We start from the raw sequence: 15,808 nt of genomic DNA on the forward strand, positions 1-15,808 counted from the left end.
GTCCACCCCCACCCTCACGCAACCATCAGTCTCGTGACACTTGACGGTGAATATACTTCCCCGCCAATCTAGAAGCTACTACTAACCGCATGGTGCCCAGCGGTCCTGGGCAATGATGTTTCTTCGATTTTGCATCCCCATCACCGTGATCTACAGTAAGCACACCTCTTTCACGTCTCAAGTTTCTATTATTAACCATGTGCCACTCACAGTCAAAGCCCTCGCAAGTCAATTTTGCGGTAAGCTTATGACTTCCCTGAGAGCCCGAGCTATAACTAAACGCGTGCTTCCCACAGCATCCCGCAATGTCCTCGAGCACATTCCCTTGCGGTAAAGTAACCCAAATACCCACACCAACGAGCGCATGCTACGCGCGTTTTAACCAAGAACCCCCGATGAGCAACACGCTTCTCTTGACGGTAAGCCTACCTTTAATCAGATTTGGCGAGCATTTACTAACCGCACTATGCCCATGGATTTTAATGAGCTTTGTAGCAATGCATCGCCATGCTTATCTCGCACGTCCCAGTCTCGCGTTCTCTCTAGGGCTATGGTGGACGGAACATGGTTCAGGTACATCAACCCTTCTCAGTCTCCGCTAAATATGCACAGGATAGGCATGTAAGACTGACTCTCACCTCCTCTTGGTGCTGCCTGGTTGACACCAACGAGAGCAGCGCGACGACCTACAATGCCCTGGCAGAAGTCTCGAAGAAAAGAGACATGGCGCACTTGTGGCCAGACTTCGACAGATTTGCTTCTTGAGGTTGATGCCTGCACGACAATGATACTGCCTTCGCAAGTCAGTGGCAGCTGTCAGCTCGCACGCAAGTGCTTTCAACACTCTCCAGTCGTGAATTGTCCTGCTCTTTGATGAGAGACGTTCGAGATGCTGAGCATGGCCAGGATTCTATGTTACCCTCTCATACCCCAATCATCTCCATTCCCAATCCTTCATCGCATTTCCCATCTGTTATCACATCACTCCCCTTCTGCTCTATTCTTGCTGACTTTTGCCTCGTCCATCGCAACCTTTCACGGCTAATGGCGGCAATGATAGAGCCCAAAGCGCCTTTTGGAATGCTTGCGCTTCCGCCAATGTCCTTGTTACGGTTGCATGGCACTAGGACCTTCGTCGCATCATTGCGCCATCCTGGTCTTTGCTGATTCCAGTCTTGGTGCGTGTCATGCATTGCGCAGGGCCCATGCTGCTTCTGGACATATCGCTTCACATTTTGACATGCCTCAAACCCAAAGATAGTAACTCAATTACCCACAGCTACCTTTCTATCATGTCTAACATACACCAGCTGGACTTGGATGGTGAGTCCCCTCTCTAGGCTGCGAGGAGAAGTCATGAAAGTGACTTGCGTACGAGATACTGATAGATCAACCTGGCTGTACCTCCCGCGCTTTTCACGTTCCAAGCCAATACCGACGACACCCTGAGGGCATTCATGTTCCAATATGAGCTTGGCAGAAAGGTGTGCGGCCTTCGACTATCTTGACGGCGCGGAGCCGATTGCTGAAGGTTCGGAGAGTTTTGCTTACATTCACAATAAACTCAAACTAACTTACGACAGCGCTCCGATCTTCCTGCAGCCAACAGGGCTTATCATTGCAGACGCCCAGCTGTGTTTGACGTTCTTCTGTAGCGTGGATCACGTGCCGTCTGCTGCCTTGAGTTCCCGCAAAGCCAACGACCCACCACAACAACAAACGACATTATAAGCATAACAAATTGACAGTCTTTCGCCTCCGGGCACCAGTCAATTTTGAAAAACATACAGAGAAGATTAGCATGGCCCCTGCACTAAGGATGACACGCTCAATCAAAGAGAAGCTACCATTTTTTAGTGTTTCATTTTGCAGTAAGTTCGAGTCGCGAAACTAGAATGGCCATTTTGGCTATTCTTTTTGCCCAGGTCTAAGCGCGACAGGCAATTTCAAGGACCATTCAGGCTCCTCAACTATGTAAGGATATTTTCCAAGTATTCCTGTGGTGTTTGGGGGTGATTGGCACAAAGCTGGCACCTCTTCGGACTCACACTCCAGGCATTTCAGAAGGGTCTCAACTTCCTCATAGTAGATGATCTTGAAAAAATGCCAGAAAGAAACACATCTCATCGCAATACCATTATCAGCCTCTGGGGCCGACATTACCGTCGTCAGCCAATTCTAATGGTCAAGCTTTGAGACATCTTCATGTAAGCCTAATCAAATTACGCAGTTTTCTCAACCTCCTCTCCTCTCCATCTCCATTTCCTTTGTCATCTCCGTCCTCTCTTTCCCTCTCCCCATCTTCCTAGGCACCATCGACCAACAGGGCTATGGTTCCGCATACCAGACGCCGAGGTGTGGTAGGCGAAAACAAAACAGACGCATCGCTAGTGCCCAGTCGAAGTGCATACCAAGAATGGGACCGTAGATCTGTATCGACATTTCTAATGTGGCCGCCGCGCCAAACGGGCATTTGGCTTCCAGATACTCAGTTACAAACCCGTGTTAACCAATGCAGGACGCACAGCTGAACCGGGGCATCACACGCGTTAGGCGATGTTCAAAGATGTCAGCAGATGCTAGGGCTCCAACATATCATGCAGATGAATGGAAATTGGTTGCTGGACGTCGTCGCTAAAACTTGATTCGCTGCTGTCATGACTGCTCAAACACATGGATGAATCGATGGTGAACGCCAGGATAGATCAGAAGCCATTGACAACACCGCATCCCATTCCTCGCTGCTGGCGATCTCTTTTCGACAGGGCTTCTGCTCCTTTGCACCTTTCGCAACCTAGATATCATCCGCGCTGACCATGTTTTCGGGGTCTTAAAGAGTATCCATGCGTTCAGCGTTCTCTGAAATTTGCGCCGTAGCTATCAATTTGACTATTCGACAGTTTGACCGCTTTCGCAGCTCCACGGAATATCTGCTCCATGTTTTTCCTCAGAGTTCTGGAGAAATTTTGGCTCCACCGCCTGCTCCATGGAGTGGCAATTGGCGTGCCCCAATTAACTTAAGCGCTTTCCTGGATATCACTGTTAAGAGCTTCTGTGGTGTCTATCTAAAGGCGATATTGCCAATGAGATGGTGTAAACGAAGTTTTACAAAACTTGTGCAGATCTCAAACAACTTTCCGGTGAGCAGAATGTAGCGCGACTCTTCCGCAATGCCTTAAAACGTTAGCAGCGGTATTGAAAGGCAGAGGGGCGTTGCCATCAAACGCAGCAGAGTTGTCCAACTATGGCGCATCTGTCGCAATGTTTCCAACGTCACGTGTAGTAACACCTTGCTTTGCTAAAGACAACACTGATACAAGCCTAATGCCAGAATCTTCAGATCTAATGTCGGGTGGATGAATTAATGGGTGTTTCGGGGTAGGAAAGTTGGTCACATAGAGTTCACGGGACATGTTCGATTATAGTCGCGTTGGGAATGATGGAGATACTTAGGCAGATGTTTCGAATCAAACCTTCTGCACTCATAGCTTTAATTTGGGGAAACTGCTATATATTGATGATTTGCGGGGCAGTGCGGCAGTGCATCTTGCCTGGGTCAGCCGTGCATGATGATAACTGCAATCAGGCTGTAACCACCGATTCAGCCCAAAGCCATGAATGTCAACACAATGATGTATATCTGGTAATATTTTGTTCTGGGTGTGGGAGTAACAACAGTATGATCGCATTGCAATGAGATTTTGAAGGTGAATAGCCCGGCCTTGTGTGCTGAGGCTGAAAAGCAGAACTATTGGTGGTCGATTGGAGAGAAGGACTTCCGATGATGGCAAGAGTGTTACAGACTGGGGAAACTTATGATATTACTATCAGCCGTAGCCCGTGTTCAAACTAGGTGTCTCTCGTACAACGCCGTACAGTGAACAGCAACCCCATATTTAAACGACGTGGGTGTAGCTTCCAGAATCACATTTAGCTAACCTTACGCAGAGGGCAGAATAACAGGTCGTGGACTCGTATTGCTATACACTGCTAAATTAATACTCTCCATCCAGAGAGTGACCCCGAACCGTGCGTCTGTTGGTGAAATCGATGCGCGAAGTCATAGCGCTGGCTCCATTCCATCTCGACGAAAGCCATAAGTTCATAAATGATTCTCGCTGAGAGTTTAAGATTGTGCACTACTCTTATTTCAGTCATGTCAACTTGTTTATGGCCTTCAAGTTTGTGCCAAGAACCGACTCCATATAAATCTAGAATAGACCCCAGTTACAACTGTCGTCGAAATTTGGCGCGACTGGTAGTAGAGACAGGTGGCCGAGTGATGCACATCGGTGAAGTTTAGAGAATTCAGATCTGCTTAGATGATTGCACTGAAGACAAACGCACCGCATTCTTGATAACTGCCGTGAATGCCATAGCTGAGGCCGCATGTTGCAATCGACGCCGCATTTTGGGCATACTTGTAGACGTCGCAACGACGTGAGTATCTCTGTGTTTGTCTCGAATAATAACGATGCGTCCATACCTGGCAGAGGCGAGGCGTGAGCCTCGAAAGTCTGCATTACCATATAGGCTTTGAAAATGCACAGCTTCCCCTGCTAAAGATTGAGGAAGTCCCTGGCAAGCTCAGTAGGTGATAGGCTGTAGTTGACCTTGAGCTTCGCTCCATCAACAGATACTGAGATCAGAGAGTAGGCCAAATCATGGGTGTCTACGCAAAACTTATTCCCGCACAACTCTAAGTTTTCAGCTAATCTAATTGGCTTGCCTGACCTTGATATTCCTTCCAAGGCTTCCATGATGGGTCTCAGCCGATCTATACTCGGACGTTGTTGCATGCTATTGAACGCGGTGCGCCGGGTTGGCTGTTTGAGAGTACAACAGATGCACTGGCCAACTGAGGAGCGATATCAGAAAGACAGGCAGCAGCTCAAAGTGGTGGCGAACCTGAAAGCGGCTATGTGCCATCACTCTTGATTCGACCCACGATCTATCGCAATCGAAATCGATATGAATAGTAAATAGCCCTGTACATCTTGTAGGATGTGTGACAGAAGCACGACAGAGGGTTGAGAGCGGAAGGAAACTGCGGGCTTTAACGCGCTGTCATTGGCCGATCCCCGGTGCCGAAGATTCGCCGCCAAACTTTCGAATCGCCAGAACCTCACGATGCCGACAAAGACGCCGACCACATCGCCCAAAGCCACAACACAGCGCCGTCGCAATGGCCAAAAAAGGTGCAGTGCTTCCCTTGCCTACGCATCCTCCTCTCATTCTCGTTCGCGATCGATCGCCGTCGCAATGGCATCACATGTCGCATCGCAACTCTCCCGAACATGCGCTGACCACGATGCTTGAACAGCGAAGTCGCGTACCATTATGGTGCGCCTGATATCAATGGCCATGACGGGCTACTACCGCACAATGCAACGGCCGCGAGCGCATCAACCGCTGAGCATGCTCAAATACGACCCAATCGGTACGCAACCCGCTGGCTCCTGCCACGGCTTCACCCGCACTGCACGATACACAGATGATGGATATCACGTGGCCTTGAATATGGCACGAGAGTGCTAAGACGAGTTTGCGTAGAATGGCAAGAATGTTGAAGCTGACATTACGGCAGTACGGAAACAGGTGCTTTTCCTGGAAGCGAAGCGCGGCAAGAAATAGACGCATCATTCTACCACAGACCAAGAGAGACCAGTGGGTTATTCCGCAAAGAGTCAATCGCACAAAGATAGCAAAGAGATGTTGATGAGCATCGACCTGTGTAGTCGGCAGCACAGTTGGCCGCGATCTTTCGACCAGACTCTACAACTAGAAGTTCCATCGCAAGATGTACACATATTGTACGATACACCTAGCATAGCATTGGCCGGCGTCCTGAGATCACGTCGATGTTGGCAAGAGCCCATATGAAGTCAGCAAATCCAACATGAACAAGCACCTCTCTCCCGTCGCCCTCTCCTGCAAACTGTCAAATCCTTGTCTCCTTAATATTCATCTTCACATCAGAGTCTGACGTAGCACGCTGGCGTAGCGACTTCACTGCACAAGTAATGCATTGCTATCGAGACGAGGCCGTGGGCCAAGACTGCGCTTTCCGCTCCGGCGCCCGTCATTGTTCTTGGCCCATCCTCATGATTAAAATCACGAACACCAAGACAGTGGCTGTCTTCCCAGTAAGTGGGAATGGCAAAAGAGCCGCAAGTCATCTACCCCAAGCGTCAGCGGCGCATTACTGGCTCCTCGTATGCACCCTGAAGCGACAATATACGCAACGGCAAACTGCATGTTCTTCTTGAGCCCCGCGAGATTTCGACCATGGACTGGGCGTGGAAGATGTTGGCACTCCGTAGCTTGAATCTTGCGAGAGTAGTCATGAGATAGGGATGCGTCGAACCCCAAGATCCTCGATTCCGGCGCAAAATCATGGCAAAGTGACGTCAATCGCATCCTGTTCCGATACACTTTTCACAAGCAGTGCTTGAAGAACCGTCGGATTGCCTCGTTCGGTTTCCCGGCAAGAGAAAGCTCTTGGTCTTGGAGCTGCTCACTTCGTTATTGGCTCGCTGGTGGATCCGTCTGGGGTCGGCCAAGAGCATGAAGACGGAGAGGCTTGGCTTGAGCGGAGCGCCACGATAATGGCCTTCCTAAAGTTACCGAGCTTGCGCCAGGAAGTATAAGTTGAACATACGTCCAACTGACTGCCTCCGGTAGCCCATTTGCAGTGTCATTGGATCCAATCCATACCATGGACACCTCACCAGAAGAAAAGAAGCGCTCCGAGCACTCACCAGACTCACGAGACGACCAAATTGAAGCAGTAAACTCACTGCCATACCATAAGTAGAGCCATGATGCTTGTACTCCGCCCTCAGGCGTCGTTGGCGTCTTCTCCACACTCGGCAACCTCCCAGAATGGCCCGTCCCCGGCATCGGTCTCCTCTCCGGCAAACTTCTCAACACAGCTATAGCATGGTGTTCATGCCTCGCCTTTCTGATGTTTGGTTACGATCAGGGAGTCATGAGTGGTTTGCTCACTCTCGACGACTTCCAGCGCCACTTCCCGCTCATGACACCGTTGTCCCAAGCAAACAGTATATGCTGGCTTGACTCGCCAACAAACACCGTCAGGGATGAGCGCATGTGTACTGGAGATGCGAATACGCAGGCTGCAGCTGTGGCACTATATCAAGTCGGCTGCTTTCTTGGGGCGGTGCTGATTTTGTTCTATGGCGAGCTTTGGGGACGGAAGAGTAGCACGTTTTGGGGCAGTTTGATCATGATCATTGGAACCATATTCCAGGTCGCGGCTGGTGGGATGAATGGTGGCGGCGTTGATGCATATGCGATTCTCATCGTTGGACGGGTTGTTGGCGGTATTGGGAATGGGATGGTTACGTCGAGTAAGTTGTTAGAGAGCGTGTTACAAAATTATATGACGCTGACTAGAATCAGCAATTCCAACCTGGCAGTCTGAATGTGCAAAGCCTGAGAAGAGAGGCAAGCTCATTATCACCTCTGGCGCGATTATTGTTGCCGGAATTATGATCTCGTACTGGGCCGGATATGGATTCTACTTCCTCCCTGCAGGTCAGGCATATAGCTCTGTGCGATGGAGGTTCCCAGTCGCTTTCCAGTCGTTCTTCACCGTACTGGTCATGTAGGGCACTCCACTGTGACCACACCGTGCCGATACTGACAATCATACCAGGGTCGCGCTTCTCTTCTTACCAGACTCTCCACGATGGCTGCTGATGCGCGGCCGCGAGCAAGAAGCACGTCATCTACTGGCCCGACTCGCGGGCGCACCAGTCGAATCTGCGGAAGTTGAAGTCGAGCTCAACAATATCAAGGACGCTCTCGAGGCGCAAAGCCGAGAAGGACCTTTCAAGATGCGCGAACTGCTCCATAATGGGCCGTCGCAGAACCTGCGTCGCACGTTGCTGGGTGTTGCTGCACAGTTCTTCCAGCAGATTAGTGGCATCAATTTGATCGTAAGGACAATCACAAGATGAGTTGCATACGACATAAGAACTGATGCGGCGAACAGACTTACTATGCAACTTATGTCTTCGAGAACTCCCTCGGTTTTGGACCCGATATGTCGCGCCTTCTCGCCGCCGCCAACGGCACCGAATACTTCCTCGCAGGCCTCATCGCCATCCCGCTCATCGAGCGTGCCGGCCGTCGTAACCTCATGCTCTTCGGCGCATTCGGCATGATGTCCAGCATGATCATCCTAGCAGGCACGAGTTCAACCGCCACAATCGACGAGCAAGGCGCGCCAGTGCTGAGCACTTTGTACGGCGTCATCGCAACCGTGTTCCTTTTTGGCTTCAATACATTCTTTGCGATCGGTAAGTCTTATACTCCAAAGACGCATGGGATGTGCGTGCTGACATGTTCTCAGGCTGGCTCGGCATGACATGGCTTTATCCCGCTGAGATCACCTCGCTCCGGATCCGCATCCAAGCCAACGCCCTATCAACATGTTCGAACTGGCTGTCCAACTTCCTCATTGTGATGATCACGCCGCCAGCATTTGAGAACTTGCAGTATAACACGTACACTATGTTCGCAGTGTTTAATGCAGCCATCATACCATCCGTGTACTTCTTCTTCCCCGAGCCCAAGGGCCGGAGTCTGGAAGAACTAGACGTCATATTCGCTAGTGCGTATCACGACAATATCAGCCCAGTCAGGCAGGCGAGGACGATGCCGAAGCTAGAGGGGCGGGCGCTAGATGTGGAGATTACGAGGTACTTTGGGGGCGATGTGGAGGAGGCGAGGAGGCGGAGTGTTGCAAGTATGCAGGAACGGAGTTAGAGCTGAGAAAGTCTCGACGGTTTTTCAACCGAGGACTGCGTCACGCGAAAGGTGCAATGATGGCTGACAATGCTACCTCATCATCGTCATCAGGCCCCCGTGCCGATTAGAATGGTATCATGACCCAACACTGAGGCTTCGTCAATGTGACGTTTTCGCTCGAGGAGTATATGCACCTGAAACTTTTGGGGCCATGGTGAACAGGTCGAGTTGCGTCGTGCAAGTCTCTACCACGGTATCGGTGATGTCCGTGGTTCGAACTCATCGCTTTCCGCCCCCAAATCCTCTGCATCTGCCCACTCGCGCAACGCCCATCTAAGACATGTACGCGCAACCCACGCGGTACCCAAGTATAGCTCTTTCCCCACAGTCCTCCGAGACAGTAAGTGCGTCAAGTTTTCCAACACCGTGTATGGCAGAAAACCTGATGCTCATTGGCGCTGTGTTCATGAAACAAACCATCTGCGGCGCAGTAGAGTAGGTACCTCATGCTCTATTTCGAGGTTTGTGTAGGTATAGGGCTGGTACTGACAAGGTTTGCAAGCAAGCGCCGACGGACCCCAACGGTCGGCCAGAGGGGGAGCAGTGAATGGGAAGGGGGTTCATTTCCACAATGCGTACCTAGTTCGAGCGCGTCGAGGTAGGATTCGCTTGTTCCCAAGTGGTAGTTCGTGCCCGTAGGTGTGTGATGGTTCCCGCACTCAGCCCTGTGGCTTGCACTGCGCCTCACCCCTAGGCGCATCACCAAACCTCAACAGCACCAGCAAATGTCCGACCAATCTGGTGCTCCTTTTCTGCCGCTCGCTGAAACTGGCACTGCCCAGTAAGAGTTGTGCACTTTTGCACGGTCGATAGACGAGCTGGTGGTGGTTGGGCTGTTGGCAACGGGCTCCCAGCACGCCGGCACGCAAGTACCGAGACGTCGGGGTTTTCCTACATGAAAAATGAAGCAACGAACAAATGAGTAGCGATTTGCACTGTTGCGTTGTCAATTGCGCGAAATAATCTGCAAATGAAAAGCAACGAAATCCCGCCGGCGCCGGCAGATCTCCAGTTCATCGACGGCGAACATGCAAGAAGTGGTCAATGATGGACCGGTGAGGCTGCAATGCATTCAACTTGTTAAACATGCAGCTAGAAAGTCGGTCAACTGGCATCCCGGCAAGCGATCGCTGTTGACGGCCTATCGTGCGCTGCGGGGTTGATGGGGGTGCGAGGGTGGGCCTAGTAAAATGCGAGGTCGAGGAGGTAATTGCGTGCGCTTTTTGACAGCTGTCATGGCACGTGCGCGGGGGAGAGGAGCGTGTTTCACGTGCGCCGGTGTAGATGTTTTGCTGGTGTTGAGTTGTGAGGTGGAGGGGCGGTTGGGCGTTGAGGAAGTCGAGGGACAACGGATGCAGGAACATGTCTTGGTGGAGCGACACGATGTCGAAACCTCGTCAGAAGGCATGCGCGGGCTGAATGTTTCGTGGAAATACGCGAAAACAACTCCATCCTGAAGTCAACATCAGCCATGTTCATGTCACTTGCGAACTCGCTAACGTGAAGCCTCATCTTCACACTCTCAACCTCAGATGTTGGCCCTCATCTCCTCCATCTCGGGCATCGTGAGGCTGCAACCCGACGATCTCTCGACCAGGACTATCCCCGTCGTCTATATTTGACGTGTTCACACACGGGCCCCCAACCGTCCCTTTCTAGAAGATTGTGCAGTGGGGAAACGTTGGAACGTGCGGACAATATTCCGGTGGAGCAAGGCCACGACTACATGCGACGAGGAAAGTATTGATCATGCCATCTTGACTTCATGGAGAGTATTGCTGGCCATTATGGCGCCGGAGACCCTGTGCGCATCTGGTGTACGCGCAGGCGAAATCTTCGGGAAGCTTGGAAAGACCCTGACCGGACTGACGTCGACGTCTGACTTGGCCCCGCACCCTGATTATCCGGGAAGGAACGCAACCAACAAGCAATAGTCACGATATCTTGGAAGTTTCGTGATGTAGTTGTAAGACGACCTTGGAGAATATTGCTTTTGTTTTCTTTCCCACGGACTGGGAACGACCAAGGCGCAAATCTCAGCTCGGCGGCATTACCTATCTTTCACCCGTTCTTGCACCCACTCACACACACGCAGCCGTCTTCCCACACCCGTGATGAACAGGGTGTGATGCTCGCCACTACTTCCCCCTGGTACGAACGTAAATGTAGAAATCAGGGTCGTTAACACTACCCGCGTCGTACTCGGCGCCGGTCGATCTCATATATTTGCCTGACCACATGAGCGGGTGTTTCAACTCGCTTGTCTCACTTCTGGCGCGGTGATTGGCTGCACATGCGGCGGAAAGGGTGGGAGTCATGGGAATGTCTCAGTGGGAAGTGCGCAGGCGCGCAGGCGCGCAGGCGAGTAGATAGATGTGCACAGTTTGGTGGGTGTAAACGTGCAGCTTCGATGAAATATGTAATTTGGTGGGTGTAGTAGTTGCATTGACATGCTTGCGCTGCATGTATTGCCTCGCGGGCCACCTTCGCAGATCCCATCACCACTTGCGCAATCCTCATAAAACATTCAATATTCTCAGTGGCAAACACACATCAATCCTCACGGAGCAAGAAAAGCAAAACAGAAGTGATGTTCAAGAAAACCCTGGATTCAATAGATGCTACTAAGTAAAGAAGTTGCCCAGATCCCTGCATTGTCATCGTCATGCCCAGAAAACCCGTCCCAGGGTCCCTTCCTCATCGTTGCCTCAACACCTGTATCGGTGGAGTCCATCATCATCGTGACCATTAATAGTATCCTGTCTCATGTCCAGTGACCCGCCGGCATTACCAAACAAAGCTTTCAATATATGAAGAGTCGATGTGCAAGCGGCGGATTGGCGCGGAGCTTTTGCAGCGTCCGCGTGCATCGGGTGACCGATGTGGTGGTGTAGTGTGTTCAGACTTGTGTCTTAGTGTGGGTTATGGTGTATGGCGCGAATGCAAACATGTCCGGGCTTTATTCAGCGGTAGTAGCCCGAGGAGCGGTGGTCGCGGAGGTCGCGTGCTGACGGTTCGCGGACTTCGACCTTGTACTTGTTGGCGTTGCGGCGTTGGAGGGCCAAGTCCTCCTCATAGAGAGAGCCGCGCTTGGTGTTTGCCGTGTTGCTGATTTCAGTGAGGACGCGCTTGGATTGCGGCCAGTCGACAATCTCGCCAGAGTGTGGGCGTGGGCGGGATTTGGTCTTGTTCTTGGTCTTGGTCTTGGGCTCCTGTGTGACTTTGACGGAGCTGGAGCGCTTGACTGGTGATGAGGGGACGCGAGGTGCAACGTAGTAGCTGCTGTCCATGGAGACGAATGATCGTCGAGACCTGTGTCGAAGGCTGCGCTCGATGGCCTTCAGGAGACTGGCGACCTCGACGTATCCGGCTGGGAGCTCAACGCGGACAGGCTTGTGGTCTTCCTCGACAGTGGAGTAGGTCTTGCCGTCGGACTTGTTGTAGATGAAGCGGGCCACTTCTTGGGCAAGACGGTGGCCGGCCTCACAGAGCTGCTCACGGCTGCGGTGGACTTCGTAAGGGTTGTGGCAGTAGGCACACTTGCGGGCATGCGTCTCGAAGTTGTAGGCTGCCCAGGACTCGGAAGTGTTGACTGGGCGCGAGACACCCTCGACGGGGTCTTGGTAGAAGCCAACCGACCTGTTCATCTTGGGTGAAGAGGGAACAGAGTGGATGACTGTGGGTGCTGAGGTGCGAATGGAGGGCATGTTGGCGGTTGGAGTCTTCAAGATGGAGTGCAACCTGGGAGCCGTTGTGATGGTGGTGCCAGACAAGTATGGAATGGCGGCGATGAAGTCACTCCAGTGACTGTGGGTACAAGTGTTATCCGGAGTCGATGGCCAGAAAATGGGAGATTGGTTTGGTGTTTGATAGCTGGACTGAAGAAGGCATGATGCAGCGGGCGTGAGTGGGATATATATCCTGCTCGATCTGGAGGCCGACAAGTGCACTAATCCAGCACCCTGGTCTGCTGGGATGGTGGATGCCTTGGGCTAAGGATTTAATCCTGGCACCAGACGCCATCGTCGAGCTAAGGACCGGGCGCTCTAGCGAGGGCGGTGGACACTCTGAGCATGACGACAAGCACTGAGCGCGCTAGAAACACGTTTGGCACGCTCCTCCGTCTGAAGAGCGCTGGCTGCGAGGTGCCTCGAGCGGCTTCATTGGCGGGGCCGTCTGGTGAAGTCGCTCTCCTGGAACACGAAGCTGCTGGTCGCTGTTCAGGCTCGCGCCCGCAAGCCGCCGACTGTGGCCTGAACGAGACCTGGGCGCGACTCCAAACACGTTCGCTCATCAAGACGCATCGCGCTCGTCGCACACCCGGAGAGGTCATCTGCTGCGAATTGTGGTGCCGTGATTCGACACTCCGCCCCAAGACGGCGTGCAGTTCGCAGACGTTGAGTGGTGTTGCTGCCTGTGTTGGGGGCATGGCCCGCTCCTGCCTGCGAAGGCACCGCCACGACTGCACCATGCTCGGCGTAGCGTTCCTCCCCCCGCTCTCAATTGCGCAGTTCGCTCTTCGTCTCACCGCAACACGGACATGCGCACTGCCACACACAGACGGCCCCCATATCCCATGTGGATTGCACATTACCATGTGGCTGTTGTTGCGCAAACAGTGTGCAAGTTAGGGTGCGCATGAGACAAGTGTTCGCAATCGGAAAATGCGCTTCCTTCTGACACGCACTGCCCCTCAATGCGCCCTTCTCCTCACACAGCTTGGCACCTCCCGTTGCAGAGGGCGCGTTGCGTAGACAGTCACTCGCACATCTTTGGTGAAGACTCATCGTCGTCAACCACCCTGTTACTCGCGCCTGGCCGACAGCCCGCCTGCAGTAGTCCGCAGTCGCTTGACGCACCTCATATGGCCATCCTCTTCCTGTCTGACCGGATTTTGCGCCCTCGTCATTGGCCAATTCATACACATTTCACCAATACCCCACTGTCCAGCGAATTTGCGCAGCAGTTCGCGCACCCTGCCGAGCTGAACGGTAATCGGGCGGAATCAACGGAAGGATGCGTGCAGTTCTTTGTGCATGGGAAACCAGCACTGCCCGGCCCCATCAACATACCATCTGCAACATTGACAACCGAGCAGAGGCATTCATAGTCTGTAGCTAGTCTACCGTGCCGCCGGTGAGTCAAGTCAGATGCGTCGAGAACCACGATGATGTGCAAAGTGCAAAGTATAGTTCCAGGCCAAGCTGTGACTCCATCTCCAACTCACTGATCAATGGTCGCTTCACCCCCCGCACTTCGGATTGCACAAGCGTCTAGGCCGGCGGTCGCTCTTTCACGGCATCTAGGCACGTTGGCGCAATTGACTTTCGGTCATGCTTCTTGGCCACAGAGTTCGTTGGCTTCAAGTGCGGCTCTGCCGACGTCACCGACGTTCAAACACCGTTGACATAAGCGAACCAGCGGATGCCGGAGGCGTTTTGCCGGTACTATATGTAGCTAGCAGCAACCTAAGAGCCCTTCCTCTGGCTCCAAGAGCGCTAGACTTCTACTTCACCATGTTCCCAAGTCTTGGATTCCTCAGCTGACGGCCAGCTGGGGCCGATATCCATCCTTACGCCACACCGTGGCAAGAATTGTTGAATTTTGGCTGACCAACTCAAGCCAAGATTATATGCCCTTGGGAGATATACGTAACACTGCTCCTGGTGGGTGTCTCAGTTGCCTGATCTGATATACCACCTACGTACCCAGGACGACCGTGTCGGGGCCTCCATATCACATTGGACAATCGATCCTCGTTCCATGGCCGTGGTATAGGTCGTCATGTCGCCTCCCAAGCCAGACCACTGTCCTATCAAGGTTGCGCAATGGCCAGGTAACCGTCGCCTTGTGAGTTTGTGGCTTCACTGCAAAGTCAACAACAGCTCCGAACTTCGGGGCGCAAATTTAGTGAAAAAGTCACATTTTGGTCTTGTACCCAGCAGATCTGGTATCTAGGCGGCAGTGCGTGAGTAAGATGTTTGCTTCCACATGACTTACTTAACAACTTCCGATCGGAATTCACCTGATCACGGGGCCTGGCCTGCCCTTCTAGCCGATCATCTTCAAGCTGCCTCAAGCTCGGGACTGAATCGTTGAATGATGCCACCTCAGACCGCGCAACCCTTTTATCAAGAGGACCATGGTCTGTGTAATCTCAATTATTGTTAGCGAGTCTGGACTTCGAGATCGACAGGTAGTCGAAAGATCATAATGCATGCCATGCGAAGTTCGGGACACGTCGGTCGAATGATTCAAGCAGCATCACCGCTACACTTTATATCGATTTCAAGTCCAGCCGTCTCCTCTCTACCAAATGTTGAGACGCACCAGCTGAAGATATTTCAGAGCGGCAGACGCGCTGAGCTGACAAACTCACCGGTGGCAGTCAGCTTGATGGCACGAACACGTATATTGCGGGCCGCGCTCACTCAGCGGGAAGCAGACCATCAACTTTTCAATTTCGATGAACAATTCCTGTGGCAGAGACCCTCGTTTCCACGCATAAAATCCATGTTCTGTGCATGGAAGGATCATGATCTTGCAGCAAAGTCCTTCCCGTTTTGGCGCTTACCATTGGTCCGGAGGGGAACATTCGGTGAGCGCTGCCGCTTAGTCTCGCGCATCGAGCTGCCACGAGGCTATCATACGCTATGACCCCGCAGTCTGCTGGAGCTGCAGTCTCACCGTTCTTAACTACACATGCATCGAATGGAATCCAAAAGCGCTGATGTACATGCTCGCACATCGGAAACATGGCGGTGAATACCCGATGTCGCGAAGGGAGCGATTCTGAAGTTCCACCTTGACGAAGAGCCTCAGTACGATGTGATACCGCAAATTGAAGCTTATCGAGCTACAACTTCACCTTATCGCAACCACTTTGCGATCTCAAGATCTCAGGTGCACATGTAGAGGGTGAGACACATGGACACCGCGGTTCTCAGCGCATGGGGTCAGCATTTAGCCC

General features: G+C 52.3%; 8 protein-coding genes across 8 annotated transcripts; 6 read left to right on the forward strand and 2 right to left on the reverse strand.

Annotated features, from left to right (window-relative positions):
* Positions 1-197: 197 nt before the first annotated feature.
* On the forward strand, positions 198-765 carry SNOG_12516 (hypothetical protein; the record flags this gene model as incomplete). Its single annotated transcript, XM_001802684.1, has 2 exons — positions 198-239; positions 547-765. The coding sequence occupies 2 exons, from the start codon at positions 198-200 to the stop codon at positions 763-765; spliced, it is 261 nt and encodes an 86-aa protein (XP_001802736.1).
* A 702-nt stretch (positions 766-1,467) lies between these two features.
* Positions 1,468-1,731, forward strand: SNOG_12517 (hypothetical protein; the record flags this gene model as incomplete). The annotated part of the gene is made up of 2 exons (XM_001802685.1): positions 1,468-1,484; positions 1,584-1,731. 2 exons carry the CDS (start codon positions 1,468-1,470, stop codon positions 1,729-1,731), a joined length of 165 nt encoding a protein of 54 aa, XP_001802737.1.
* Positions 1,732-5,340: 3,609 nt separating this feature from the next.
* SNOG_12518 (hypothetical protein) lies at positions 5,341-5,634 on the forward strand (the record flags this gene model as incomplete). The annotated part of the gene is made up of 2 exons (XM_001802686.1): positions 5,341-5,440; positions 5,588-5,634. 2 exons carry the CDS (start codon positions 5,341-5,343, stop codon positions 5,632-5,634), a joined length of 147 nt encoding a protein of 48 aa, XP_001802738.1.
* Positions 5,635-6,718: 1,084 nt separating this feature from the next.
* Positions 6,719-8,906, forward strand: SNOG_12519 (hypothetical protein; the record flags this gene model as incomplete). Its single annotated transcript, XM_001802687.1, has 7 exons — positions 6,719-6,790; positions 6,818-7,373; positions 7,420-7,630; positions 7,682-7,964; positions 8,021-8,327; positions 8,348-8,641; positions 8,677-8,906. The coding sequence occupies 7 exons, from the start codon at positions 6,719-6,721 to the stop codon at positions 8,904-8,906; spliced, it is 1,953 nt and encodes a 650-aa protein (XP_001802739.1).
* A 212-nt stretch (positions 8,907-9,118) lies between these two features.
* Positions 9,119-9,385, forward strand: SNOG_12520 (hypothetical protein; the record flags this gene model as incomplete). The annotated part of the gene is made up of 2 exons (XM_001802688.1): positions 9,119-9,178; positions 9,332-9,385. 2 exons carry the CDS (start codon positions 9,119-9,121, stop codon positions 9,383-9,385), a joined length of 114 nt encoding a protein of 37 aa, XP_001802740.1.
* Positions 9,386-11,431: 2,046 nt separating this feature from the next.
* SNOG_12521 (hypothetical protein) lies at positions 11,432-12,545 on the reverse strand (the record flags this gene model as incomplete). Its single annotated transcript, XM_001802689.1, has 1 exon — positions 11,432-12,545. The coding sequence occupies one exon, from the start codon at positions 12,543-12,545 to the stop codon at positions 11,802-11,804; it is 744 nt and encodes a 247-aa protein (XP_001802741.1). The 3' UTR covers positions 11,432-11,801.
* A 366-nt stretch (positions 12,546-12,911) lies between these two features.
* Positions 12,912-13,948, forward strand: SNOG_12522 (hypothetical protein; the record flags this gene model as incomplete). Its single annotated transcript, XM_001802690.1, has 2 exons — positions 12,912-13,456; positions 13,597-13,948. The coding sequence occupies 2 exons, from the start codon at positions 12,912-12,914 to the stop codon at positions 13,946-13,948; spliced, it is 897 nt and encodes a 298-aa protein (XP_001802742.1).
* Positions 13,949-14,231: 283 nt separating this feature from the next.
* On the reverse strand, positions 14,232-14,624 carry SNOG_12523 (hypothetical protein; the record flags this gene model as incomplete). The annotated part of the gene is made up of 2 exons (XM_001802691.1): positions 14,232-14,285; positions 14,547-14,624. 2 exons carry the CDS (start codon positions 14,622-14,624, stop codon positions 14,232-14,234), a joined length of 132 nt encoding a protein of 43 aa, XP_001802743.1.
* Between the last annotated feature and the right edge of the window lie 1,184 nt (positions 14,625-15,808).

The sequence above is a fragment of the Parastagonospora nodorum genome, assembly GCF_000146915.1.
Source record: "Parastagonospora nodorum SN15 chromosome Unknown scaffold_22, whole genome shotgun sequence".
In the NCBI taxonomy this organism is placed as follows: Eukaryota; Fungi; Ascomycota; class Dothideomycetes; order Pleosporales; family Phaeosphaeriaceae; genus Parastagonospora; species Parastagonospora nodorum.